Source organism: Onychomys torridus, chromosome 8, assembly GCF_903995425.1.
Source record: "Onychomys torridus chromosome 8, mOncTor1.1, whole genome shotgun sequence".
NCBI lineage: Eukaryota > Metazoa > Chordata > Mammalia > Rodentia > Cricetidae > Onychomys > Onychomys torridus.
Window position 1 is genome coordinate 22,150,499 of NC_050450.1, and position 27,801 is coordinate 22,178,299.

Below are 27,801 nucleotides of genomic sequence, written 5' to 3' on the forward strand. Positions count from 1 at the left end.
TTATATATCACACATACACATATGTATATATATACACACAAAGAAATGCAAATAAATGCATAAATAAATGTTAAAGAGAAAAAAGAGAAACTGAGTTAGCAAACATAAAAAACAAAAGAGATAGGATAAAATAACCAGTTAAGCAAATCCCAGCACTAGCTGAGGAGCTGCAGCATGGGAGCTCATGGGAGAGAGTATATTCTTAGTGTGAAGACCCCTGCAGGTTGACCACACGCCAGTTCAGGTCCTGCTCCCAAGAGTGCCTGAGTAACACAAGCTGTATTCAATAGGGAAGAAGAAATCTCAACCTGAGTGGGAAGAGATTCGAGGTGGTAATGGGAGTTGAGGGGTGAATATGTTCAAAATATATTGTATGAAATTCTCTAAGAATGAGTAAAAATATTACTAAAAATAACCAGCTAAGTCAGGGAAAAAAAAAGAAAGCCTAAGATGTAAATGATTCTAAATCTGGGTGAAGTTTTAATTTCCTATGTGAACTTAATTAATTTTGGGTTACTTTACTTCTAGGAACCTCATGGATTTGGAATTAGATGGGACACAGAAATTATTGGCATAATACAAAATAATCAGTTTCTGATTTATTTTTAATTTTTTTTTTGTCTTAGAAGATCCTGAGATGATTAGTTTAAAATCTCTCCCAAAGATCTAGGCTAGGATGGCTAACCTTGGTTAGCCACTACAACTCAACCACATCTGGAATCAACTAAAACCCAAGCAGCCAGGCATACTGTGAGAGTTTTTCTGGATTGGATCATTTAAGTGGAAGACCCACCCTCAGTCTGGGCCACACCTCCTAGCCTCAGCATAAAGGGCCATGGGAGAAGGAAGCTCTTGCTCTTTGCTTGCTTGCCATTCTTTCACTGGTATTAGAACCTCCTTCTTCAAGATTCCAACACAGATTGAGTACTAGCAGCTCTTTAGGAATCCTCTAGGACCCCAGGTCCAGACTAGGACTGCTGAGACATCCAGTCTTGTAGACTGAACAACTACCAGTCTCGATAAACCCATCGTGAGGTAGTTATTGTTGGACCACCTGGACTCCAGCCTGTAAACCGTTCTAATAAATCTCATTAATTTATACTAGTCTATCAGTTCTGTTCCTTATTTTTATTTATTTTTTGAGACAGGGTCTATGTCCTGAAACTCGCTCTATAGCCCAGGCTGGCCTCAAACTCAGAGATCCACCTGCCTCTGCCTCCTATGTGCTGGGAGTAAAGTGTGCACCACCACGTTAAGTCTGTTTTGAGATAGAATCTCTCTATAGCCATGGCTGTTCTGGAACTTGGTATGTTGGTATGTCAACTACGTTGGCCTTGAACTCAGACAGGTCCACCTGTCTCTGCCTTCCAAAGTGCGTGCCACTATGCCCCATAGTTTTGTTCCTTTAGAGAACTTTAATACATATGCTGGCCATTAGCAAGACAAAGAACTGTGTATATAAAATCACCTTGAAACTTCAGTAGTACTTAGCATTTATAATCAACAATTTCTGTGTCTAAAATGTGTTCTGAATGTATGTAGCTAAGCAGTATCAAGGAATTCTTTAAACAATAGATATGTTCTTAGCTCTTCTTTTTCCTATTCAAATGAGCACTGCTTGTAAAATCGAAACTAAATTCAATTTCTAAAATTTAAAAGTATAGTATACTTTATTCTGTGCCAACCTGGCTAGGAAGTAAAGTTCCCAGAATCCATCACCCAGTATGTTTTTTGGTATCAGTGGCCCCAGGAGCAATCTGTGAGCTCAAGGCGGTGGGAGAGGCAGCTGCCAGGCTTTCTGAGAATGGACCAGCAGTGGTGAGAGCTATGGCACACGACTGCTGCCAGGCTCCGGCTGCTCTTCTCCTTCTCTGTTTTTTTGCTCATATCCACCAACTCTAACAAGCTCAAGCCTGCCACCAAATGTGTGGCAGAGGCCACAGCTTTCTCGTCCACGCCATCACTTTCCTTCTTATGCCTCGTCTCTTTAGATCTTGCCTCAGCTTCTTAGTGCCTAATGCTTAGACTTCCTTGACGGTTATCTCAAGAGGGCTAGTCAGTGGTCTCCCCCCTCAATCCACCCATAGGTGTATAAGATACAATACCTAAATTAAATTCTAATACACTTTCATCTATACTAAATTAGAACAAAATTTTAGAATAAAATTATTTTTATTATTTTATTTCTTAAAATTTTAAGTTTTAAGATGAAAGGGAAAAAAAGATTCTATTCTAAAAATATTAGTGTTCCTTTTCTTTAACTTCTAGTTCTTCTGACTTCAGCTTCTGTACCCTGGGATTACAGGTCTGCACCTCCACATTAGTTTATGAGATGCTGGGGATCAAAGCCTGGACTTGGAGCACGTAGGGAAGCACCCTGCCAACTCACACTTGATAGGTGTATCACAGTAACCACACGCATACTCAGAGATGAAAAAGGACCAATACTTCTAGTAGAGCCTGAACTAGTCAGGGTGGAGGCTTCCCCTTCTTGAGCTGTTACTAAAATACTGCCATTGCTCTGTTATGGCCTTGGATGTCCACGTGGCTTTGCTTATAATTTAGACATCTGAGAAACAAAAGCTGTATCTAAAAGCTTAAGTCTACCTTGGAATGTACTCAGTAACACATCTTCATTCTAACTCACCTTCGAGACAGATGCCTTTCCACAAAGACTGAATGCAATATGACAGTATTTATTTAACAGCTACTATCTGTGAGGTGCTGGGATAAACACATGAATGAAAACAATCTTTGCTCTGGAGTTCCTTGTGGCTGGGTGAAGAGATTTGTGATTAACTTCATAAAATGTGACAAATACTATCAGAGTAGTGACTAACGATGCTATGGCAACAGAAGAGACAAATTCTGTTTAGGTAGAGGACAGTAGGAAAGGCTACACAGAACAGGCTATTGTGCTTGAAGGGCCAATTGCAGTATCCTAGGTAGCCTTGGAAGATGTGATGAGTTCTGGGTAGATTAAGTGCAAAGGCTTGGGAGGCTAAAAAAGTAGGTGTGGTAGTCTGAATGTAATTAGCCCCATAAGCTCACAGGGAGTAGCGATATTAGAAGGTGTGGCTTTGCTGGAGGAGGTGTGGCCTTGTTAGAGGAAGTGTGCCACTGTGGGGGTGGGCTTTAAGGTCTCCTTTGCTCAAGCTTCACTCAGTGTGACATCACTTCACTTCCTGTTGCCTGCATGTCAAGATGTAGAACTCTCAGCTACTTTTCCAACACCATGTCTGCCTGCATGCTGCCATGCTCCCCACCATAATGGACTGAACCTCTAAAACTGTAAGCCACCCCAATGTTTTCCTTATAAGAGTTGCTGTGGTCATGGTGTCTCTCCACAGCAATAGAAACCCTAACTAAGACAGTAGGGTACTTGTCTCAAATAAATATAAATTAAGGTCATAACCCCATCATTCCCTTTCTGAAGAAGAAAAGCACATAGATAGAAGATGGAAAGAGCTGTGTGATTCTGGAGACAGGAAGATGCTCACATATTTTGTGTTTGCTAGGGCCAGAGACAAAGGAAAGAAATGTGAGGGCTTATTTAATACTGCTAATCTTACGGGAGGAGTAAAGAGCTCTGTGGGCTTCATGGCCACCTGGGTCCTTTTATGAACCTTCCCCTGTTCTCCTCTTCCCTCATCAGAACTGGTCTCTTACTTTCCTAACATCTCTATGCGCTTTGCAGCAAAGGTTTAGTATACAGCCTAGAAACTTCAATGGGACAGTTTTGAAGGGAATGGAGTAGATTATCTATCACAGAGGTCATTCAGAATCCTAATCTTTTCTGCTATGCTAAAGTTACAATGATGGCACACCTGCCTTTTGGACTGTGTCAGATATGTCTGAATTAATTCATTAATTTACTATTATGGCTTTACAAAAGCATGATTAATATGTTTGAATTAGGAAACTATCTCATGTTACTCAACTGTCCCAGCATCCCATGGTTGCTATTAAAGACTATGAAAGAGAAAACTTGGTTAAGCCATTATTTTTTCACTGAATTTTGCTCTTTCCAGTATGTATTATTCAGTTATATTTTCCAAAATTGGAGACTGTGCCTTTAAAAGGCTTAAAGTCTAGCGATTAGACTCACTTTACTATACACTCTTCTGTCTCTCAGATATTGTTTTTACCTTGCCTGTTATGCCCCAAACCTGTGTAGTTCCAATCCTTCATTCCCTGCACTTCCTCCTCTGAGGGAGATCTACACCACAGCACTGCAGTAGTGGGAGGCAATGGCTCTGCCATGCAGGCAGCCAGACATTGAAGTCAGTAACAGCTGCTCCTTTGCTACCTCTGCAGTAGCACCAAAGGAAGACTTTCCTTAAGTGAAGGCTTTCCCAAGCCTAGAACCCTTAACTACACTGTCTCATTGACTACATCTGTCATAATTAGCAGTAGGGGCAAAGCCCCTGTCCTTAACACAGGGCCCGGATATGGTGGATGTCAAAACTATGTAGGGCCTCAGGATAAGAAAATGCCATGAATTGAATGGCTAGTTCACCTAAATGCTTACTATCTGGCTATCTGGGCACATTATTAACCTCTGTAAGTCACTGTTTCCTTATCAATAAAATGAAGATAACAACACCCATAACTTCCAAAGCTCTCATGTGGAGTGAAGGAGACAGCATACACAAAGTGCTTACCAACAGTAAGTGGAACAGCGCCCCATAAATGTAAGGTATGATATTACACAGTTCACTTGTTCTCTAGTCTAAGAGCACATGGAGGAGCTTCGGTTGGGGAAAGAGAAGATGAAGCTAGATGTGCATGATACAGAAAATGTTACTTCCCTCTAATCCCTTCTATTTACATAATTCATGGTAAAGCCAATACTGTATCATTTGCCTGCTCTTGGCCCTTCACCACAGAATCAAACAAAGGGTTTGCAGCTTAGTGTTTGCTCATGTCCTGCCAGTTCTCTGTGCCAGGGTTGGGAGTGGAGTGTGGGGTGGAGTGGGGATGGGGTAAGGAAGGTGCAAGGGGTAAGATATATCACACCTATACTTTGTACCAGTATGTACAATCTTGCTTCCTGTCTTAGAAAACAATCCAGTATATTGATTACTCTTTTCTTTTTCTCCTTTCATTTGTAAAATGAACTTGGTATTTAGCAGACAGCTCTACAAGCTGAAGTCGTTCTGTGGCATGGATGAACATTCTGAAGAGAGAGTGCACTCATGATAATGGAGCACAGCAGTTATGGGAGAGGTACTGCAGGATGCTCATTCCCAGTGCTCAGGTCACAGGACCCTCTCCTCCTCTGCACACCAGCCAGCATCCCCGGACACAAGTGGGCTGCAATGGAGTTAAGTTGTGAAGACTGGAAGGGAATACAGTCTTTCCCTTTCAAATGACAAGAGATGAACATAGCATTGGTTAGGGTATGGAAAGTTAAGCAAACTGTTAGGACCATAAGATTAGTAGAATGATCTTTAGAGATGATTTTCACTAATGCCTAGTGAAAGGTGAAAATATGTGATCTTCTGGGAATTCATCCTGAATTCTAAACTTTCACTATCATCCTTACCCTTTTACAGGCACCCTGCCTCAGCAAGCCAGTCCCTCGGCCAATTCGACCAGTCCCAGCTCTTCTGTGCTTGAGGCTGAAGCGGCAACAGTCTCCTCCTACAGAACATGCTAAGATCTATTAGACCATCATCATCAGACTACAGAACACGCTAAGATCTATTAGATCATCATCATCAGACTACAGAACACGCTAAGATCTATTAGATCAACATCAGACTACAGAACATGCTAAGATCTATTAGATCATCATCATCAGACTACAGAACACATTAAGATCTATTAGATTAACATCAGACTACAGAACATGCTAAGATCTATTAGATCATCATCATCAGACTACAGAACACACTAAGATCTATTAGATTAACATCAGACTACAGAACATGCTAAGATCTATTAGATCATCATCATCAGACTACAGAACACATTAAGATCTATTAGACCATCATCATCAGACTACAGAACATGCTAAGATCTATTAGATCATCATCATCAGACTATAGAACACGCTAAGATCTATTAGATCATCATCATCAGACTACAGAACACGCTAAGATCTATTAGATCATCATCATCAGACTACAGAACACGCTAAGATCTATTAGATCATCATCATCAGACTATAGAACACGCTAAGATCTATTAGATCATCATCATCAGACTACAGAACACGCTAAGATTTATTTCACTTCAAAAGAGAGAGCAACACAAAACCTCTCTGGCTGCTGTTGCTAGATTTTGCTCCTTTTGCAACAACAACAACAACATAATGGTCTGTAGCATGGCCTTCATCTCTCCTTTCATTCCTACTAACTAGTGAGCTCCTGACACCGGTGACTCCCCTCAGCTTTCCCGTCCTCAGATCCTCAGTCTGACTTCCCTTAGTCAGTGCTGGCTGCAGGCACTCTTTTGTGCCGATTCCTCCCTGCTACACTGGGGTACAACCCCAAGTTCCCTATATTTATATGCCCTTCTCCTGCCCCACCAGCCACCTTCCTGAGCTCTCTAACTTTTTTTTTTTTTGGAGTTTCTCCTTCACTTCTTTTTTTTTTTTTAAATTATATTTTATAATTTAATTTAATTTTACATATCAGCAATGGATTCCTCTGTCCTCCCTCTTCCCGTCCCCCCCTTTCCTCCAGCCCACCCCCCATTCCCATCTCCTCCAGGGCAAAGACTCCCCTGGGGATTTAGCTCAACCTGGTAGATTCAGTCCAGGCAGGTCCAGTCCCCTCCTCCCAGGCTGAGCAAAGTGTCCCTGCATAAGTCCCAGGTTCCATACAGCCAGCTCATGCACTAAGGACAGGTCCAGGTCCCACTGCCTGGATGCCTCCCAAACAGTTCAAGCTAATCAACTGTCTCACTTATCCAGAGGGCCTGATCCAGTTGGAGGCTCCTCAGCTATTGGTTCATAGTTCATGTGTTTTCATTAGTTTGGCTACTTGTCCCTGTGCTTTTTCCAATCTTGGTCTCAACAATTCTTGCTCATACAATCTCTCCTCTTTCTCGCCAATTGGACTCCTGGAGCTCCACCTGGGGCCTGGTGGTGGATCGCTGCATCCACTTCCCTCAGTCATTGGATGAGAGTTCTAGCACGACAGTTAGGGCCATCCGATTACCAGAGTAGGTCAATTTGGGCTTTCTCTCGACCACTGCCAGTAGTCTACAGTGGAGGTATCTTTGTGGATTTCTGGGGACCTCCCTAGCACTTTGCTTCTTCCTATTCTCATGTGGTCTTCATTTATCATGGTCTCTTGTTCCTTGTTCTCCCTCTCTATTCTTGATCCAGCTGGGATCTCCTGCTCCCCTAAGCTCTCTTTCCCTTGAACCTTGCCCTTCATTACCCCAACTCACGTCCAGGTTGTTCATGTAGCTCTCATCCATTTCTCTGTCAATGGGCAATCCCTGTGTCTTCCTTAGGGTTCTGTTTTCTAGGTAGCCTCCCTGGAGTTGTGAGTAGCAGTCTAGTCATCTTTGTTTTACATCTAGTATCCTCCTATGAGTGAGTACATACCATGTTTGTCTTTCTGAGTCTGGGTTACCTCACTCAGGATGATTTTTTCTAGATCCACATTTGCCTGCAAACCTCATGATGTCATTGTTTTTCTCTGCTGAGTAGTACTCCATTGTGTATATGTACCACATTTTATTTATCCATTCTTCAGCTGAAGGGCATCTAGGCTTTTTCCAGGTTCTGGCTATTATAAACAATGCTGATATGAACATAGCTGAGGAAATGCCCTTGTGGTATGATTGAGCATTCCTTGGGTGTATGCCCAAGAGTGCTATAGCTGGGTCTTGGGGAAGATGGATTCCCAATTTTCTAAGGAAGCGCCATATTGATTTCCAAAGTGGCTGTACAAGCTTGCATTCCCACCAGCAGTGGAGGAGAGTTCCCTTTGCTCCACATCCTCTTCAGCATAAGCTGTCTTCTGTGTTTTTGATCTTAGCCATTCTGACAGGTGTAAGGTGGTATCTCAGAGTCATTTTGATTTGCATTTCCCTGATGATTAGGGATGTTGAGCAATTCCTTAAATGTCTTTCAGCCATTTGAGCTTCCTCTGTTGAGAATTCTCTGTTTAGTTCTATAGCCCATTTCTTAATTGGACTGTTGGGCATTTTGATGTCTAATTTCTTGAGTTCTTTATATCTTCTGGATATCAGCCCTCTGTCAGATGTGGGGTTGGTGAAGATCTTTTCCAGGAGCTCGGTAACTTTAAACACCTCACTCACACTCATTTCTCTAGTTTGGAACTACCTTCCCAACTCCAGAAACACATGTCAAATTCACATTCAGCATCTGTACTTGGATGGCACCAACATCGCAACTAAATCAATGTGGAGCTACTGAGCTGCCTCATCTGTTTCAGCGTCTCTATCCCAGTTAGCAGCAACTCCCTTGTTCTTGCTCATTCCCTTGTCTATGTCCTTTCCATACACTGTTCATTCTACTAACTGACATATTTGATTTGCTTTAGCTTCAAAACATAACTAGTACTCCACTACTTTTCACTTCTATCACCTTGGTCAGAGTCTCTATCAAACTGCTTGCATCCCCACAATAGTCTTGGCTTATCTCTTGTTTGCATCTTATGCTTTCTATAATTAGTAAGGCAGCCAGAGGGATGCCATTCTCTGTTAAAAAGAAGGCTGGGCATGGTGGTGTATGCCTTTACTACCAGCACTTTTTGAGTTTGGGGCCAGCTTTCTCTACACAGTGAGTTCCAGGAGAGCCAGAGATAAAGTAAGAGCCCATCTCAAAAATAAAAAAACAACAACAAAAAACCCCAAACCCTAAAACAACAACAACAAAAAACCCCCAACCAACCAAACCAAAAAATCCCGAAACGTTCTACAGGCCTGTTTAACCTGGAGTTAAGGTCCCAGCAGGGGCTGGTGCAGGCCTTCAGGACTCATCCATCTCTCACCACTCTCCCCTTTGTTCATTCTGCTCTGGCTATTGACCTCTTTTGCAGCTCTTCAGACATGTCTGATCCATTCTCGCCTCAGGATCCTATGTCTATTTCTTTAGCCTGGGACATTCTTCCCTAAGGCATCCTCCTGGTTAGCTCTTATTTACAGGAAGCCTAGTAAATGTCATCTTTTCAGTCAGGCCTACTTCATGAACTCTAACAATGGAACAAATGCTAAATCTCTGCTATTTTTTCAAAGAGATATTTTTTAAAGAGCAGTTCTAGGATTCCAGCAAAGTCAGCAGAAAGATACAAAGTTTGCCATACATTCCATGTCCCCTAGGCTTGCATCACTTCACTCAGCTTTAAGATTCCCCACTAGAGGGATCCATTTGGATCATCTGACGATTCCACACTGGCATACCACCATCATTCAAAGTTCACAGTTACAGACTATTGACATTACTCTTGGTGGCTCACCATAACTAGATGGTAAAACCCTACTCCTGAAGCTTTCATACCTGTTGGTTGCAGGACAAGGAAATCAACTTGGAACCGACTTGGAAACTTCTGGCTTGCTGGCTAACTTTTATAGAGCTCGATGGTACTATGGAGGGTGCTGGGGGAGAAAAGACCTCAATGATCTTCCCCAGCACTGGACACTAACCTGCTGGTCAAGAGCTCACTGGTGCCATAGCATGACTCTTAACTATTTTCTGATTGTAAGGCCTGCTCCAGACAGACAATTCATAAGCTTGGTCAAGAGCTCATGGCTGGGGAAGTGAGAGTTCCACAAGTGATGAGCAAAGAGTCCTGCAGCTCCATTCCCTGATGCCTAGATAACCCTTATCCTTTCACCATTAACTTTCCTTCCCAGAGCTCACATTACTTTTCAATTTGCTCTCTGATTTACCCAAGAAGCATGAACCAGCACCTGCTGTTCTTAATACAAACTGATGAATGAATACAGCTCACAGAGATGACTGTTTCAAGCTACTGGATGGAAAACTCTGTACAAAAGGAAAACTTTGCAATTTAAAAAAAATGAAGTGCATCTATGCATATTAACACAGAGCAACAGACACAACATAAGTAAAAAACAAGGAGCCTCAGTATATTGTGCCAGTTACAAAGCATGCGTATGGGCACATAGACGCTGAAGGACACACACTAAACCGTTAAACAGCTATCTCAGTGATGCCATAATGGAGCATTATTTTTATTAGAGCACATTAATGGTATGAAATGTTTTGTGACATTTTACACAGGTATAAGATGCTCTGATCATACTCATCACCCCAAAATGGAGACTTTTACTTTCTAGGCCTATGTTGCTAGATCCCCCTCCTCTATGAGTGATATTTTAATTAAATTAATTTTGTGGTACTAGGAATCAAATTCTTGTTCTCTGTATGCCTAGTGAGTACACAAACACTGAGTTTAACACTGGGTCTCTGAGTATGCTACTTCATAAAACAAAACAAAACAAAACAAAACAAAACAAGTATATTCCAATTTTGGGGAAAAATATGGAAAGCAGATAATACAGAAAAATGTGATAGAACACAGGCTGCCTGTTTAGGCTCAATGTAGCTCCCTCAGACTGGGTGACCTGATACACTAACTGTAGATCATTGGCACAAAAGATGGAGTTCAGAATTGGTGTAATTTGCTTTTATAATTTTTGGTATACTATTGTATTGCCTAATAATTTAAAGACAGGGTTTCTCTGTGTGGCCTTGGCTGTCCTGGAACTCTCTATGTAGACCAAACTGGCCTCAAACTCAATGAGATCCACTTGCTTCTGCCTCCCAAGTGTTGGAATTAAAGGTGTGAGCCACCATTCCTGCCTAGAATTGAAGCTTATTTTAATTTCTTTTCTGAGTAAAAAATTTTTGCTGGCTTGGTGACATGGTTCAGTAGGTAGGGGCACTTGTCACAAAGTCCTCTGAGCCCACATAGTGGAAGGAGAGAACCGATTCCACAGGCTATCCTCAACTTCTAGAGGTACGCCATGGTAGCTGCTTGTTCTTCCTACCATATTAAAAGTAAATTAGTGTAAAAACAAAACAAAACCCAAAGAAACAGTAATAAAAGATTTTACACCAATTATTTTACAACCACATAGGTGGAAATACAATTATTAAAAAAGATTAAGTACCTGGGTGGCGGTGGCACATGCCTTTAATCCCAGCACTTGGGAGGCAGAGGCAGGTGAATCTCTGAGTTCGAGGCCAGCCTGGTCTACAGAGCGAGTTCCAGGAAAGGCGCAAAGCTACACAGAGAAACCCTGTTTCAAAAAAACCAAAAACAAACAAACAAACAAACAAATAAACAAACAAGTTTAAGGCAGAGCCAAGCGGATCTCTGTGAGTTTGAGGTCTACAGAGCGAGATCTAGGACAGGCAGCAAAATTACATAGAGAAACCCTGTCTCAAAAAACCAAAAAGAAAAAAAAAGGGGGCTGGAGAGATGGCTTAGTGGTTAAGAGCACTGGCTGCTTTTCCAGAGGACTGGGGTTCAATTCCCAGCACCCACATGGCAGCTCACAGCTGTCTGTAATTCCAGTTCCAGGGGATCAGACACTCTCACATAGACACACACGCAGGCAAAACACCAATGCAATAAAACAAACAAACAAACAAATAATAATTAAGTCAAAATTATTTTTGTCTGTATTTTCTTTTAATTAGCACAGTACATGTAGAAGTTTCATACTGCTCACAGCATAAAGTCTGAATTATACTTTTACATTATATATTATACATAAATATTTTTTATAAAGTGGCATATAAAGCTTACAAGCATGTCTAGCCTTTTGACACTGTAACATGGTGCTGTCCTCTACAAAGTTTATGCTCAAGAACTGCAAAATTGAGTTAAAAAATTGCAGGGAAAAAAACCTCTTATAATATTTTATGTAACTTTATGTTCTCGTGTCGGGCTACATTCTGAGCTGTCCTGGGCTCTGGGTTGGACACATCTGCTGGAGGGGTATATTTTGTTATCACTACACATTTTTTATTTTAATATAATTTTAACTAAATGCACTGATTTGACTGGTAACTTCCAGTGTAGGATCTATGTCTTTGGATCATCCAGTTGCTTAGTCAGCCATAAATACTTCTGGATGATCTAATCTGTGAACAGCAATTTTGTTCCAGGTTGAATGTTAACAAAAAGAAAGCTGTTGTTTAAAGACATTGATGACTAAATTTTGTCCTTCGAACACTTGGTATATACAACATATATGGTTCTGAAAAACCATTTTGCGAGTGTGATAAAAATTCTGTAAAACCACGCTATTATGTGGCAGGAGAGAATTATGTTGAGATGGAAAAGGGAGAATGGACATAAACTGTCCCCAACAATGAGTGCTAATTTAAATGATTAATTCTGTCCCTTTCTTTTCTAGCTTTGTATCAGGCAATTCAGGTACTACACTCATTATCAAAGTTGTTTAAAAAGTGTAAGTACGATCATGCTCTTCCGCTGAGAATCATTCAGAGACCTAGAGAAATGGCTCAGTCAGGACAGCCCACGATAGAAACAGTGGGTATGAGGATCTGGATACCCAGCACCCACATAAAATGTTGGGCATGATAGAGTGTTTGTAATCTCAGAGCTGGGGCTGAGGAAGCACAGACAGGGGGATCTCTGAAACTCACTAGCCAACCAGCCCTGCTGAATCGATGAGCTCCACATTCAGTGGGAGATCCTGTCTCAAAAATGAAGGTGAGCTGGACGGTGGTGGCGCACACCTCTAATCCCAGCACTCAGAGAAGCAGAGGCAGGCGGATCTCTGTGAGTTCGAGGCCAGCCTGGTCTATAGAGCGAGTTCCAGGGCAGCCAGAGAAACCCTGTCTTGAAAAACCTAAATTTAGCTCAGTGGTAGAGTGCTTGCCTAGCAAGCACAAAGCCCTGGGTTCAATCCTCAGCTACACACACACACACACACACACACACACACACACAAAACCCAAAAAACCAAAAACCAAAAACCAACCAAACAAAAAACCCCCAAAACAACAAAACCAAAACAAACAACACCAAAAGAAAACACCAAAACAAACAAACAATCAAACAAACAAAAACCAAAAAAACCCCCCAAAACCTAACCAACCAATCAAACAAACAAACAGATAAAAGAGCCAGACACAGACTGGAAGAAAAGAACAGAGGGTCGGAGGGTCCAGGAATAAGCTGAACATATAGCCAACTAATTTTTAATGAGGTCAACAAGAGCACACAATGGAGAAAGGATCGTCTCTTCAACAACTAGCTTATACATGCAAAAACAACACTGGGGAGAGGGAGAGGAAGGAGGGAGGGAGAGAGATGAAGACATGAAGACAGACAGACAGACAGACCGACAGACACACACACCCTGGACTCACAGCTTATACAAAAATCAAGTTAAAGACCTAAATTCAGTGAAGAAACTGCCATTCTGAAAGGACAACATGGACACTGGTACACCTTCTCACAGAAATTTTGGGTGTCACACCAAAATCTTAGGCCATAAAAGCAAAAACAAATGGGACTATACTAATCTAAAAAGTTTCTTCATAGTTAAGAAAACGGAATGAAAAGGTGGCTTCCATAGTGAGAAAAATACTTGCACCTGTGTCTGACAAGAAGTCAGTAGCCAAGATTCCCGAAGAACTCATGGAACACCACTATGGAAAAATCAGTCTGATGGAAAACAGCCCACAGGGTCATGTTCAGCATCATCAATCTCAGGAGAAAGGAAATTCAAATCCACTGTCAGAAATGTCTCAGACCTTCTAGAATGTTGCTTCACACACAAGTCAGGAGATGACAACTTCTGGCAGGGATGAGGAGGACAGAGAACCCTTGTTCAGCACTGGAATAGCCATCATGAGAACCAGGATGATGTTTCTGATGAAATCAAATGCAGAATTATCATATGCTAATAACATCTAATGACATGGGCACATTTCAACAGCCGGAGTACAGTACTGTCTGTCGATGGTCAAACAGAGAGAGGAGCAGCACATATACACATACTACAACATCATTCAACCTTAAAGAGCCTGAGATCTTGCCTTTTGCCATAGGTTGGAGAGGCTGGAGGGTATTGTATTATGTTAAGTGAAACAAGCCGAGTGCAGAAAGAGTAATCCTGCATGACTTAACTTGCATGTGGAATAACAGCAACACCTGCATTTGGGTTTCATGCTAAATGAGTAGCTCTTAGCTACTCTGGCCACATAAGCACAGAGGAAACAAAATGAGAGGGTTGACATGTTGATTTGCTTCTTCCATACAGAAATCTTTCCTATTGTCTGTAGCCATCACATAACAATATGCTATACTCCTTAAATATACCCAAATTTATTTTAAAAGGATTAAGTTGAAGCTAGTATGTGGGAGTCCGCAAAAGCTTCCTAATGAGATCTGAGCTTGCTTTACACAGTAGGGCTGCATTAGGGGATGGCTTGACCACATGAATGGTCACCAGGTGTCTGAGATGGTCTGCACTTGGCTGTGCTAGGGGCAGGTCTTCTGCTCCACCCCTTGGCATTCCTTTAAAAGCCCTTTAGTAGCGACAGAAGAGGCTGGTGGGTTTTGTCTCAGGCCCTCCTGAGCTAGCCTGTGTTTCTAACCGTCTCTCTCCTTTATACTTCTATCTACATACTTCTCACTTCTCCCTCCTCAAGAGTACTCTGGGGGAAAAGAGGGAGCTGGTCTCTCTCATTGGGAGATTAGGGTGTCTGCTGCCTGATGACCTGAGTTTAATCCCTGGAGCTTGCATGGCAGGGAAGAGAAACAACTCTTGAATGTTGTCCTTTAACCTCCACAGACAGACAGACAGACAGACAGACAAGATGTTATATGTGCATGCACATCCATAAATAATAGAAATGGATGTTACTTTCACTTAGGACTCTAATAATTTTGAAATCTGCAGTTTTCCTGTTACATATCTATTTTTTAAATTAAACGTTTTTTTCTTTAAAAATTTTTATTAGTATTTTAAAAATTTCATACAATGTGTTTTGATCACATCATCTCCTTAGACTCCTTCCAGACCCAACTTTGTGTCCTTGTATTTTCATCCATCAAATCCAATTTGTGCAGCCCACATATTTGTAAACAACAACAACAAATTATATGTATGTCTGTGTGGGTCTATTACACATGAGTGCCCCATGCCTGTGTAGGCCAGAGAGGGTGTTGGATTCTCTCAATTGTGGTTACAGGTAGTTATATGGGTGCTGGGAACCAAAGTCTGGTCTTCTGGAAGAGCAGCAAGTGCCCTTGATCACTAAGCCATCTCTCTAGTCCCATGGGGCTCTATTCTTATTTCTTCAAAAAATTCTGCCTTCCCTGACCCTTGAGTTTAAAGGAAAAATCGCTTCCAGGCTTCTAGAGCACTCTGAATACTTTTCAAACATAACACAGAGCACAGTGTAATGTAATTCTCATTTTTGAATCTCTTTCAAGCCTTAAGTCTTTTAGGGAAGAATCTGTGTCTGTCTCTCCTCATCCCATATTTATCTTCTCATCCCTTGTAACTTACAGTATCACACAGTACATGCTCAATAAACTTTAGCTGCATGGATGAAGGAAGTCATTAGTATTTTGTTTTTCTTGTGTGTAAAGGCACTTTAGTCTAATACTTGTGGTTTCTTAGCCTCACCACAAAGTAATCTTTAAGGCCTTTCTTTTGTAAGTTAGCTGCTATGTGGGTGCTGGGAATTGAATCCAGGTCCTCTGCTGAGCCATCTCTCAGCTCAAGATGTAAATTTTTTTAGTGAAGAAAATAATCATAGTTTATTCCAGCTATTTTTAAAGTTTAAATTTTTACAAGCCAAGCTTCCTAAAAATCAGCTACCAGAGGAAGGAATACAAGCAATCCCATGTTGGCCAGCCTATGAAAACGAGCAGTATTTCTCCCTCTGTGCACTCTTCAGCCAATAGATGTCACTAAAGGTACCAGTACCCAGAGCCAATGGGAAAAAAAGATAAAACAAATGGAAATTGAGCATAAAAACATCCACTTCTTAAAACTGAGAAGTAGGTTTCCAGAGTAATAACATTTATTACACTGCATGCAACATTTTAACCAAAAATTTAGAGAAAGAAATTTCTTTTATTAAGTTGCTCAGGCTGAAGGATCATTGCACTAAGTTTTGAAATACATGTTCTTGAAGCAATTTAAAACTCATTAGAAATAATAGGCTAGGGCTAGTAGAAAATGTGGTAAAATTTAATCCTCATCCAAATGTTACCTGGGCTGTACAAACAGGAAATTGTTTTGTGCTACTGTGGCTAACCTCAGTGCTGACCCTGAGCTGTAACAGCAAGAGCAGCTGAGAGCTGAAGCAAAATTAAAAACTTACATCAAAGTATATCATGACAGAATGTAGATAAATAAAACAGCATATCAAAAGTATTATTTTTCTGCCAGTCTTACAGAGCAGTGAAGAAGAGATGGTCCATAAGATGTGCAATAAATCAGGTGCATTAAGCAATGAGCCCTCTCTAGTACCGCCCCATGCCTGACTACCCAAACATTATCCAGGAGAGATGAAGCTCCAAGGGAGCTCAAAGAGGATGAGGACAGAGGCCCTTAGGTTCCCCTGTCCTTCACCTTGGATAACCCAACAAGCATTCCATGCCCTGTTCAGCCTCGCTGTCACTCTTTCATCTTCCCGACTCCTAGATGGCAACTGCATGATCTCCCTCCAACAAGCATGCCGGATTCTCCAGAGGAAAAGTATGGCAAGAAAGTATTTCAGACCTCAGAAGGCTGGAAGTCAGCATGGGATTCCATGGAGGATGGGGGACAGTGTTGCATTATTCTATGTGAAGAGCGTGTGTTAAAGTCAACGGTAATACAGTTGGAGGTAAATTTTCCCACTTGTACCTTTGGTTTCTCTTAAGTTTTAGGATAAAAATCACTAATACACATAGTGCTTGTCATAAACTTCTTAAATCTTCTCAGGAAGCAGAAAGGGATATGAAAAATGACTATTGATAGTCACACTGACTTCCAGGAAAATTCCAATCTGACCAATTGACAGCTACATAATACCCGGCAAGCTTCTTAATGCTAACAGCTCAGTTTCAGTTTCTTGTTACAGTAATCACAGTGGCTAGTATAGTAGTTATAGTAATTGTCTTAATTAGGGTTTCTATTGCTGGGAAGAGACACCAGGACCAGGGCAACTTTTACAAAGGAAAACACTTCATCAGGGCTGGCTTATAGTTTAGTTTCAGAGGTTTAGTCTATTATCATCATGGCAGGAAACATGGTGCAGGGCAGACATGGTGCTGAAGAAGGAGCTGAGAGTTCTACAACTTGATTCACAGGCGACACAAGAAGAGAGTGCCACACTGGGTATTGCTTGAACATATAAAACCTCACTCTAAGCTTACCCGTACAATAGCACACTCCTCCAACAAGGCCACACCCCCTAATGGTGTCAAAGTCTATAGGAGCCATACCTCTTTAAACTAACACAGTAATTACACTGCTAACTGGTCTAAGGCCTTTCAGGACAGTATCTGACTCAATTCTTTACAACCACCTCCAGCTTACCCAACGTCAGGGAACCAGCAATACCTATCCTGAGGCCTTGAGAAATGTATGAGAAATGACTTAATAGAGCATTTGTTGTCGTTTGCATCCTTGATGGTGATCCTTCTGAAGGGGCTGAGATGGAATCTCAGTAGTTTTTATCTGCATTTCCCTCATGGCTAAGAATGTTGAATATGTTAAAAAAAAAAAAAAAGGTTTGTGGTCCACTATAGGAGGGAATCCATGTCTAGTACTATATGCTCAGCCCCAAATCCATGACTGAACAGGTCTCAGACCCCACTGTGAAATCTAATACTGCCGCTTTGCTGAACCAACCCAGCATCAAGTCATCTAGATACCATGCTTATACCTGCAGACAAAAGCTACTTACTAATCAGAGCAGCCTCTTCCTACAGTGAATGGAAGCAATGGCAAAGATCCATGGCTTCAAAAAATGCTGAAGATAAAGGGTGCCTGAAGGCTCTACCCTAACTATGACATTTGCACCACCCCCTTAAGGCTCAGGGAACACTGCAAAGAGGAGGCAGAAAGAACCAAGGAGCTGAAAGGGAGGGGAAGGGCTACAAATTGCCATCTTGGAAGCATGACACGACCATGGCAATATCATGAACTCACTGCAGCTGTGTGTGCTGGCGCTGGGTCCACAAAAGTCAGACCCTCAACAGTCAGCTATGGGTGGGGAAGGGACTCATGGAGCCTCCACTTACTGCACGTCTACTGGAAACTAACTGATTCCGGGGGACGGGGCAGCGTTCAGTTGTATCCCCACTTGCTGTGAGATGTTCTGTCCGTGGGCCAGGCAGGAAAACTCTAGCTATACCCACAGGTGGGTACAATGCCCACAAGCTCTGAAGCTTAGTTCTGAACCCAGCGTCACACCACTTCTATAGGACACAAAACAAAATAAAAACTAACAAACATGGGTAAGAGCACTAAAAGAAAGAGGCTATTAGGGGAATATGGAGGGTCTGGGAAGACAGTGACCAGAGTACAATACATACATGTACGAAATTGTTAAATAAAAAAGAAATGAATGCTTATAACTCAAAAAAGTCTCAACAAGAAAATTAATGAAGTTGTCTTAATTGGCAAGTATTAGGGATAATGGCAGTTCTTAGGCTTAAGCTGCTAAATAAATTGTAAAAAATTTTAATGTGACTGACTAGAACAATCTTGACTCAGGAACTCTATTTCTAGTAGTACAGAACAAAATGTACTATTTCTTATAATACTGTAATAAAACACTGACTGCCATTTGCCAGGGTATTTCCTAACAAAGCTGTCTAAGAATTCACAGACCCAAGACAGCAAATTCCTTGATATAAAATTGAGAAATTATGAATACACTACAACTTTAAAAAGTCTGCTGTATTTTTTACTACTGACATTGGAATTTTATTCCAAAGAAATGCGTCAAGTTGGCCAGAATGTCATTACGTCTCCCGCGCGATGCTTTCTGCACTATTACCCACCCCACAAGTTCAGACAGATACAGAGGTTTGAAGAATGAAGCAGTGAGCCTGTGTCCCTCCAGGAGCAGGTGAAGTTTCCCTGCAGAGAGCAATGTGTAAAGAGGTATTTACCATAAGTGCAAATCATTTTGCTTGCTTCTCTGAAGAGAAGAATTCCATTAGGAGAGGATACATCAAAATTCAAACGCTGAGACCTAAGAAACAGAAAAATCAGACTACTCCTGCAGATAAAGAAACCAAATATCAACATGTCTAGCAATTTCATTTTCAAGAAGCAGTTCAGTACCAATTATTCTATAAAGAGCCACTCCAATGGAACAGCTACTGATAAAATATGTACAATAATTTCACTATTGGTTGATTCAAAGGGTTTATTTTTTAATTTATCAAAATAACATCCTAATATTTTATATCACAGATCTCCTTCTCTTCTCCTTTCATGCAAAGTGGCCAATAGATAATTTTAAAGAAACTATTAAGTTACAGACTTGCTATTTCCCACAGTGTAAATCATATCTTTAAAAAAAAATTCTAGAGTGACAGGAGATGCAGGATCTTTTAGTAATGCACAAATGGAAACTGGGTCATCTTACAAATGTAACACATTTCAAATACACTACATAATACAGACCATAGTTTCCACTGTACACAGCTGAGCTAATAAATAAATTCCGTAAGTTCTGAGAAAAACTTTGTTTTTCTGGCTCCCCACAGGTGGAGAGCACTTTGAACAGAGGAAGGGATCCACAAGCCTTCTCATGCACTAGCTGCTTTTAGGCCCTCCCTGGCCTCACTTGGCTCTGGCATGCCATGCTGCTATGCCTTTAACATACAAAGGAATGTCTTTAAACAATGTTGCAAGAAACAAAATAAAACAAAACACCAACTAATTGTCCGACAAACCAAAAAAAAAAAAAACCTAATTCTCAAACCACAGGTAAATCATTGCTAATGTTCTGTTTACTAAGCAAGCTGCTGCTTTTCAAAATAAGTTTACTATTAAGTATCATAATAACTGATTAGAAAATGCAAATATGTAATTCATACTAGATTCTAGAGAAATTTTTACATAGTGTTTCATGAAATAAAAATTCCTTTTTTTTTTTTTTTAAGTTTTTCGAGACAGGGTTTTTCTGTGTAGTTTGGGAGCCTGCCCTGGAACTTGCTCTGTAGCCTAGACTGGCCTCGGACTCACAGAGATCTGACTGCCTCTGTTTCCAAAGTGCTGGGATTAAAGACGTGCACTACCATTGCTGGAGAAATACAAATTGTTGAGTCATCTGTGCCATTACCTGCTATGGCAGACACAAAAATGCTTTATAACATAGAAAATTATTTTTTCTATTAAATGCTATTTTGTAATGTATGTCTAATTAACAATTTTAATTATAAATAATCCACATTCCTAATATTAAATATAAAGCCCATATTCTCTGAATATTTAAGGTACTTGAGAAAACACAAAAACAAAAACTTTCAAAAAAAGAAACTACTTTTCTTTCACAAATCTTTGTCCATCTCTCATTTAAGAGCAAAAAAACTGAATTATTGCTGTGAACAACTCAGCAACAGAGTGGAGCTGAGCTGCAATCCATACTCCTTCCCCGCCTGGCTGTCTGTAGAGGGGCACCGAGGAAACAGGGTGGCCAGGTGGCAGGGAACTGGGGCCATGCCACATCCACAACGACACATGTGCAAGAGGCAAGCACAGGAGGTTGCTGCAGTGCCTCACCCCTTTGCCAGATCTTTGTTAGTGTTTATAAACACAACGTTCTGCACGATCAGAAGGTCTGAGAAGTGTTGTGGCCGCAAAAGCATGTACTCAACACAGAAGGATGCCCAGAGGTAAGCAGAGACATCTTCATAGTTCCTGGGCAAACAACCACCTGCCAGTGAACTGCCCCGAGGCTCAATTTCCTTACTCATAAAGTAAAACCTCTTGCTGGGGATGCTGTGAATGTGCTGCTCTGATTGATTGATAAATAAAATGCTGATTGGCCAGTAGCCAGCCAGGAAGTATAGTGTAGGCGGGATAAGGAGAAGGGAGAATTCTGGGAGTTGGAAGGCTGAGTCAGGAGAAGCTGCCAGCTGCTGCTACCATGAGAAGCAATATGTAAGGTACCAGTAAGCCACAAGCCATGTGGCAAGGTACAGATGAATAGAAATGGGTTAATTTAAGATGTAAGTTCTAGTTAGCAAGAAGCCTGCCGCCATGGCCATACAGTTTATAAGTAATTTAAGTCTCTGTGTGCTTGCTTGGGTCTGAGTGGGACTGAAGAAAACTCAGCTACAACCTCCCAACTCAGAGATCACATTTCCTCATTTAAAATTCTACAGCATTTTAGCTAAGCAAAGAAGTAGTTAAAATACACCCCCCCTCCATTTTGTGACTTTGATTATTTTAAATAACAGTGGCTGTAGTCTTTCAACTTTTCGTATTTTCCAAAGTTTCTGTCTATGGAATACACTACTCATTCTTCGTCTTTTTCAGACCCACACCCCTACAGTATATGGTAACTTTCTTCCTTTCAAAGCTCATATCTATTGCTTTCACAGACCGCTGTCTTGGACTCCTGTGACTCTGACAATCCCCAGCAGGCAGCTGCGAACTCTGCAAACTGCACAGTTGCTTACCTGTTTTGCATCAGTTCTGCCAGAAGTTTTAAGATCGGAGTAGTACATGCTGGTTCTCCATACCATCGTTCAATAGCTCTCTGAAGAATTGGGAGATATGCTGGATACCTAGAAAGTCTGTTAAAGAATTTGGAGCGAAGAACCTGAAATGTTGCTTAGTGACAGAAACCCAACTAACGTGCACAAAGTCTGGATACCATCTCCCCAAATAACAAATTAAAAAACGTATTATTGAAAATTAGTGGCATTTTAAAACAAGCAAGTAAACAAACAGAAATCTACATTTCTTTTGTCTCGTGGACAATGACATTGTATAAATTACTCTTTTTTAACTATACAGCTATACTTTTGGGGTAGTTACAAAGTTTGAACCTATTTGTCCCCATAAATTACATTGTTTTATTCCTGATATTAGGTATAAGTCCAAGATATACTTTGAAATAGCATGTAAGTAATATGCCTAAAGAATTGTGCTTAATGTTATAGGGAAGGACAATAAATTTAGCTAAGAGGAATAAAAATATATTTGAGTAATTATTTTTGGGGTTTCTGAGTATTACACTGAGAAAAAGACTTCTTACTATGGAAAGTTAAAAAACACAAGAGCCTAAAGAAATAATAACAGTAAATATTACAGATCTACCCCTGCTTCAAGGTCACCAACATCTGTCTTTTTCTTTTTAATTTAGTTGTTGACATCTTTGTGTTGGTACCACTGGAGCTCCAAGAAACATCTGGGTTGTTTGTTACTCTGTATAAAAGGTCTGACCTGCTATTAACATGCCACCTTCTAGGCACCACATCATGTGTTAGCTCTGAAGATGGTGGTGGTTCCAACCTGCTCAATACCACTGTTGCTAAGAGTAGCTCAACGTCCATGCAGGCATTCTTTCTCTCTGCAGGATCTTTCTATGACATAGCTCTGGCTGTCCTGGAACTCACCAGGTAGACCAAGGTGGCCCTGAACTCACAGAGATCCACCTGCCTCTGCTTCCTGAGTGCAGGGATTAAAGGTGTGTGCCAACATGGCTGGCCTGCTAAGCACTCTTGTTAATACATATAATAATATACCTCTGATGCACCCAGCCAGGGACGCACAGTATGAAAACCTGACTCATCTTTGCTGGCCTCATTTGGCTTCCTTCTTGGCAAATGCACAACACAGGATTAAAGCCTCAGACTAGAGCAGAAAAGCTTGATGGTACTGCCTTCACTTTCTGTTTTGCTAGGTCCTAAGACTCTTTCCATGTCACGTATGTGTTTGTTTCAGATGAAAGTGCTGAACTCGATCAACAGTTCTTTCAGTGTGGTTTGGACAGAGCTCTCTGGTGAAAAACCTCAACATAACAACACCCATCTGCCCTGCCACACACCCACACACCCACCCACACAATCAAGTTCCTCATCAAGGATGTTCTGCCTCCAACCTCAACATTTCTGTGCTATGTACAGTTTGGCATGCCCCAACTCCTCCTGCACATCATGGGACTCCACTACTTGTGCCCATTTCCTAGATGCTGCTTCCTTCTGCCTCATCCTGTCTTTCAATAGCCAGCTCCTGTTCCACGTCTCTGGGAGGTCTTCTCTATTTTTGTCAAAAGGCACCAACTTCTTCTTCATCTATGCTCAATGGGCACTCCTGATCACATCTCTCTGAAAGTCAGGGCTGGCTGTTCGCACTGCTTGCCTGTTCTATTAGCTTTGAAAGAGCTGAGATCCATGCTTCACAACCGTCTCTTTCCTCATATTCCCCAACAGCTGCCAATGATTCCTGAAAGCCTTTACCAGCATCACTCTACCTGCTAGCCTACCTGGGTTGGGGAAGGCTATGTATGACTCTGCTGGCCCTACCTCAGACCCTCTCTCTCCATTCTAAGCCCTGTGAATGCAGAAACCAGGGTCGTCTCCTATGTACAGGCTCAGTACAATGCAGGCCTCAGTATTTGCTGTTGTAAACTCACAAAGGAGCTAGAGTCTACGTGGACAGAAGTGTATCTTCACTGTTTAAACAGCACTTCATGCTGAGCTTTAAGAAATCACTTCTACAACAGTGAAAATAAGCCCTCCACAGCCTAGAGAGTGTTGGGCCCCTACAAGTGGGACAGCAGCAGTTTCCCAGGAGAGACAGTATGCTTAGGCTGCATCCCCCAAAACGGTTTCCGTAACAAGTATTTGCAGAAGCTCTCCTCAAGTGTACTGTTTTAGAGTCTCCAGAGATATCAGTGAACAAAAACACTAGGAAAATGCCTTCCCTTATGGGATTTATATCCTAATAATCAGAAAGTAAAGTAAATATACATGCTAGAAAATACCACAAAGGAAAAGGGCAGGGAGTGAAGACAGGAAGCGAATGGGTATGTTTAGGTGAAGTCAATTGGATGAAAATAATAAAAAACAAACAAACAAAACACAACTAGTGCTTGATCCTCAGAACCTATATGATGGAAAGAGTAAGTTGTATTCTGATATCTATATATGTACTGTGATGCACACACACACACACACACACACACACACACACACACACACACAACCAAAAAAAAACCCCTAACTTGACTAGAAATTTGATCTGAACTGTCAGATAGTTTACTGTTTCTCTCTAAGTACCAGGAAAGCTGTTATTGTTTAATAGACACTAGATACTACATACTATGGACTGTGTTAAGGACCAGGGATGTAGAAATAAGAAGACATGGTTTTTATCATACTTCATCATAGTGGCAGGTGTGTAAAGGACGCTCTCTCAGTTTGGGAAAGAGATAGCCTAAACACAAACTCTGGGATCATCAGGAAACAGACACAAACCTCCAAATCTAAGAGCACTGGAAACCCACATAGGTCACCTTGCAAACTACTCTAAAGACAGAGCACCATGGTTTTTTAGAGCATGCTGTATTCACACAGGGAAGACCAGGGGATATGAGGGGTGCTCCCTTTTCGGTGTGGAATGAGAGCAGTGGCAGTTCTAATATGCTGCTGACAGAGGTGACTGCCACAGAGAAGATGAGTGATATTGGAAAGAAGAGCAGAGGTCTACTAAGCAGGGAGGTTAAAAGGGCTTCGGAGTGAGAGTGCCAGGCTCAGATTACAGAGTGAGAATCAGAACCCAAGTTTAATTTTCCCGTGGCCTGGTGAGGACTACATACATGTGGCAGGAGGAAGAGAAAAGGAGCCCTTAGGTAGAAGGGGCCTGGATCTAATTTCTTTCACCTAGATCTTCTCAATGAACACCAAAGGTCTACATTAGACAAATGAAAAAATCCAAGGCTTCAGTGGTTTCATGAGCAGACAGGATGCTGACTGAGTATGCGAAAGTGGCAAGCGCCAGCTCTGCTTTCACCATGTGTTCTTCCATTAAACTACCCAGTCATCAGTAGTTTCTAGGTGCCACATCACAAAAACAAAGTAGGAAGGAGAAAACCACAACTGCTTTCTTTGTAGGTTTAATAGTAGGAAAAGTGATCTACGCTAATTTTTTGTTTTTGTTTTTTGAGACAGGGTTTCTATGTAGTTCTGCGCCTTTCCTGGAACTCACTCTGTAGTCCAGGCTGGCCTGGAACTCATGGAAATCCGCCTGGTTCTGCCTCCTGAGTGCTGGGATTAAAGGCGAGTGCCACCACCACCACCCAACATCTATGTAATTTAAAAAAACCGTGAAGGAAAATAAAAAGGGCCAGCATGATCGCTCACTGGGTAAAGGTGCTTCTGTTGCGTCTGATGACTTGAACTTAATACTCAGGACCCTTGTGGTGTAGAAAAGAATTCCCATAGGCTGTCCTCTAACTTCCATGTGTGTGCCATGGCACGAGCATGCACACGCATGCGTGTACACACACACACACACACACACACACACACACACACACACACACTAAATAAAACGAACATAATTAGGAAAGATGAGAAAGCATTGTAATACATAAAAAACGTGAGTTTATTTCATTAAACTGTTAGGGAATCAGGGTTTGAGGCTGTGGTCTAGAATAGAAAGAGCATAGCAGTACAGAGGTTATCTTAAGGTACTCCAGGAACATGCCAATGTCTTTGCTGTGTCCATGAGGGACATGTGCTGTGTGACACTTTTCCTTTCTCCTAGCTGGTAACCCATCTTTTCAAGCTTATTGTGACTTTTGGTTTCCTGGGAAACCTCTCCTATTTTGTCTAATATAATCGTCATTTTTTCACAAATGTTCATGTGATCCTTTACATATTGTCTGTTATAACACATGTGCACTTAGTTGGTCAACAAGGGTTCCTTTTGCATGCTTACTTAATCGCAAACTTCTGAAGAGCAGAAATTTATTCTTGTATTTCTTATGCATAAAACATACATTCCAAAGAATGCTGGTTCAATGTGGCTTGTTTAGGTTTTGTTTCTTCTCCTGTTTAACTTGTTTCACATACAATGCCAATTACTTTCTACATGAGATATACATCTGATTATGCTGATCAAAGTCATCAGAACTTATTCTACAGGTTCCATGCTGCCTGCACAACATGGGTATACATTTTGGAGTCTGACAGTCAAGGATGATCACCTGAAATGGTCTCTTCTTAACTTTCTAGGGTCCAGCCTTACTTGACCTAGCAAGAGTTAGATGACACGGTCACCTTTACAGGGCCTTCCTGACGCCCAGATAAATGACGTCTCTTCCCTGTCTGTGTTCTTGTTATGGCATCTACAGCTTCCTACGCTGTTGTAAGTCAGTTACGCACAGGACTCGTTTGAACTAAAAAGTTCATCTGAGGTAAGAATTCTGTCTCAGTAACCTATACTATTCTTAGAACCAAGCACACTGCCACGGAAGCCCACTTTGCTGATTAAGTAAGCAAGTATGAGTCCTTTGTTAATTGTTTTAGGAAAAGAGGTGACAGTGGAGACAGTTATTTGCACCAGACATTTCAGTAGGACATTTACATAACCACACCATCCCAACAATTCTTACAAGGGAACTACGAGATGGAGATTATTAGCCCTGTATCATGGCACTGTGACTCTGAGATTCAAAGTAATGTACCCAAGACCCACAGGTCGTGAAATGGTAAAACCAAGGCCAGAGTTTAAGACTGTCTTATTATAGAGCTTGTGTTCTTCTGCATTTCCTATCGTCTTGCTTTGGTTTTGTGTATGTGCTTATGATATTAATAAATAGCAATGACTGCCTGTGTGAGCTCATGACCACATCATGAAAATCAGAGTGCATAGAAATAATATTCACATTTGCTTATTTTTTTCAGTTTCCCTCGGGACTCTTGATACCTGAATCTAAGTATAACCTGGGAAAGGTTTAAATAATGTCTTTCAATGCACTCTAAGGTAGTTTTCTTATTGTTGCATTCTTACTTTAGGGGCAAAGGTATAAATGAATGATTTCTTGCTGAATTCTCTAGTCATGGGAAAATTATCAAGATGGTTGCTGTGTGGTTTCAGGCCATTTAGTTTTGGAAGGATGAAGTAATAAGCAATGCAGTTTGTGTACCAGCTAATGCAGTCAGTGTTCATAGAGATGCTTCTGAATTAAATAGCTAAACACTAAAAAAGCATTTTATCAAACAATCATCATAAATAAAATGTATTTTGACTTTACGATGACATGTGCTCTTACAGGAATGTTTCTTCGGCAAGCTAAGGATTGCATAACAAATTAAGAACACACATCTATGTGGATAAAAGGCAAATAAACTTTCCCCAGCAGTAATGTGGGAATCATCACTGACGGCTTGACATATCAATATTTCAGGAAGAATAAATGACTTTCATATCCGCATTTTTAAAAAATCATATACTTATTCATTTTTGCATTACTTGAATACTTTGGAAAGAATCTGTACTTTATCACCTGAAACTGTTAAAAGTATTTCAAAATATTTTAATAAAGCTTTTTGAATGATCAAATAATGTAACTTTTAAACAAATTTTACTATTATTATAAATATTTGCTCTTTATCCCTTGCCCAAAGGAAAACTATAAATCTTGTCTCAACTGAATGAACACCATTTATCATATTCATTTTGTTGTCAATACAATTATGAAAAGCCTTTGGCCTTTTCCCAAGGAAGCTGATTTGCTACTGAAACTCAATTATTATAAGCAAGGCCAGTAGCAAGCCACTGCGTCTGGCAGTGTAGTACAGCTTGCTGCTTAAGTGACATCCTGCC

The 27,801-nt window shown here is 41.0% G+C and overlaps 1 protein-coding gene across 1 annotated transcript in view; it reads right to left on the reverse strand.

Annotated features, from left to right (window-relative positions):
- The window catches only part of Ranbp17 (RAN binding protein 17), a 327,894-nt gene that overhangs the window by 51,567 nt on the left and 248,526 nt on the right, over positions 1-27,801 (reverse strand). The window contains exons 22-23 of the mRNA XM_036198233.1: positions 21,642-21,749; positions 19,119-19,201 (exon numbers count right to left, since the gene is read on the reverse strand). Coding sequence (XP_036054126.1) covers positions 19,119-19,201; positions 21,642-21,749 — 191 coding nt within the window. The remainder of the gene's footprint in view (positions 1-19,118; positions 19,202-21,641; positions 21,750-27,801) is intronic.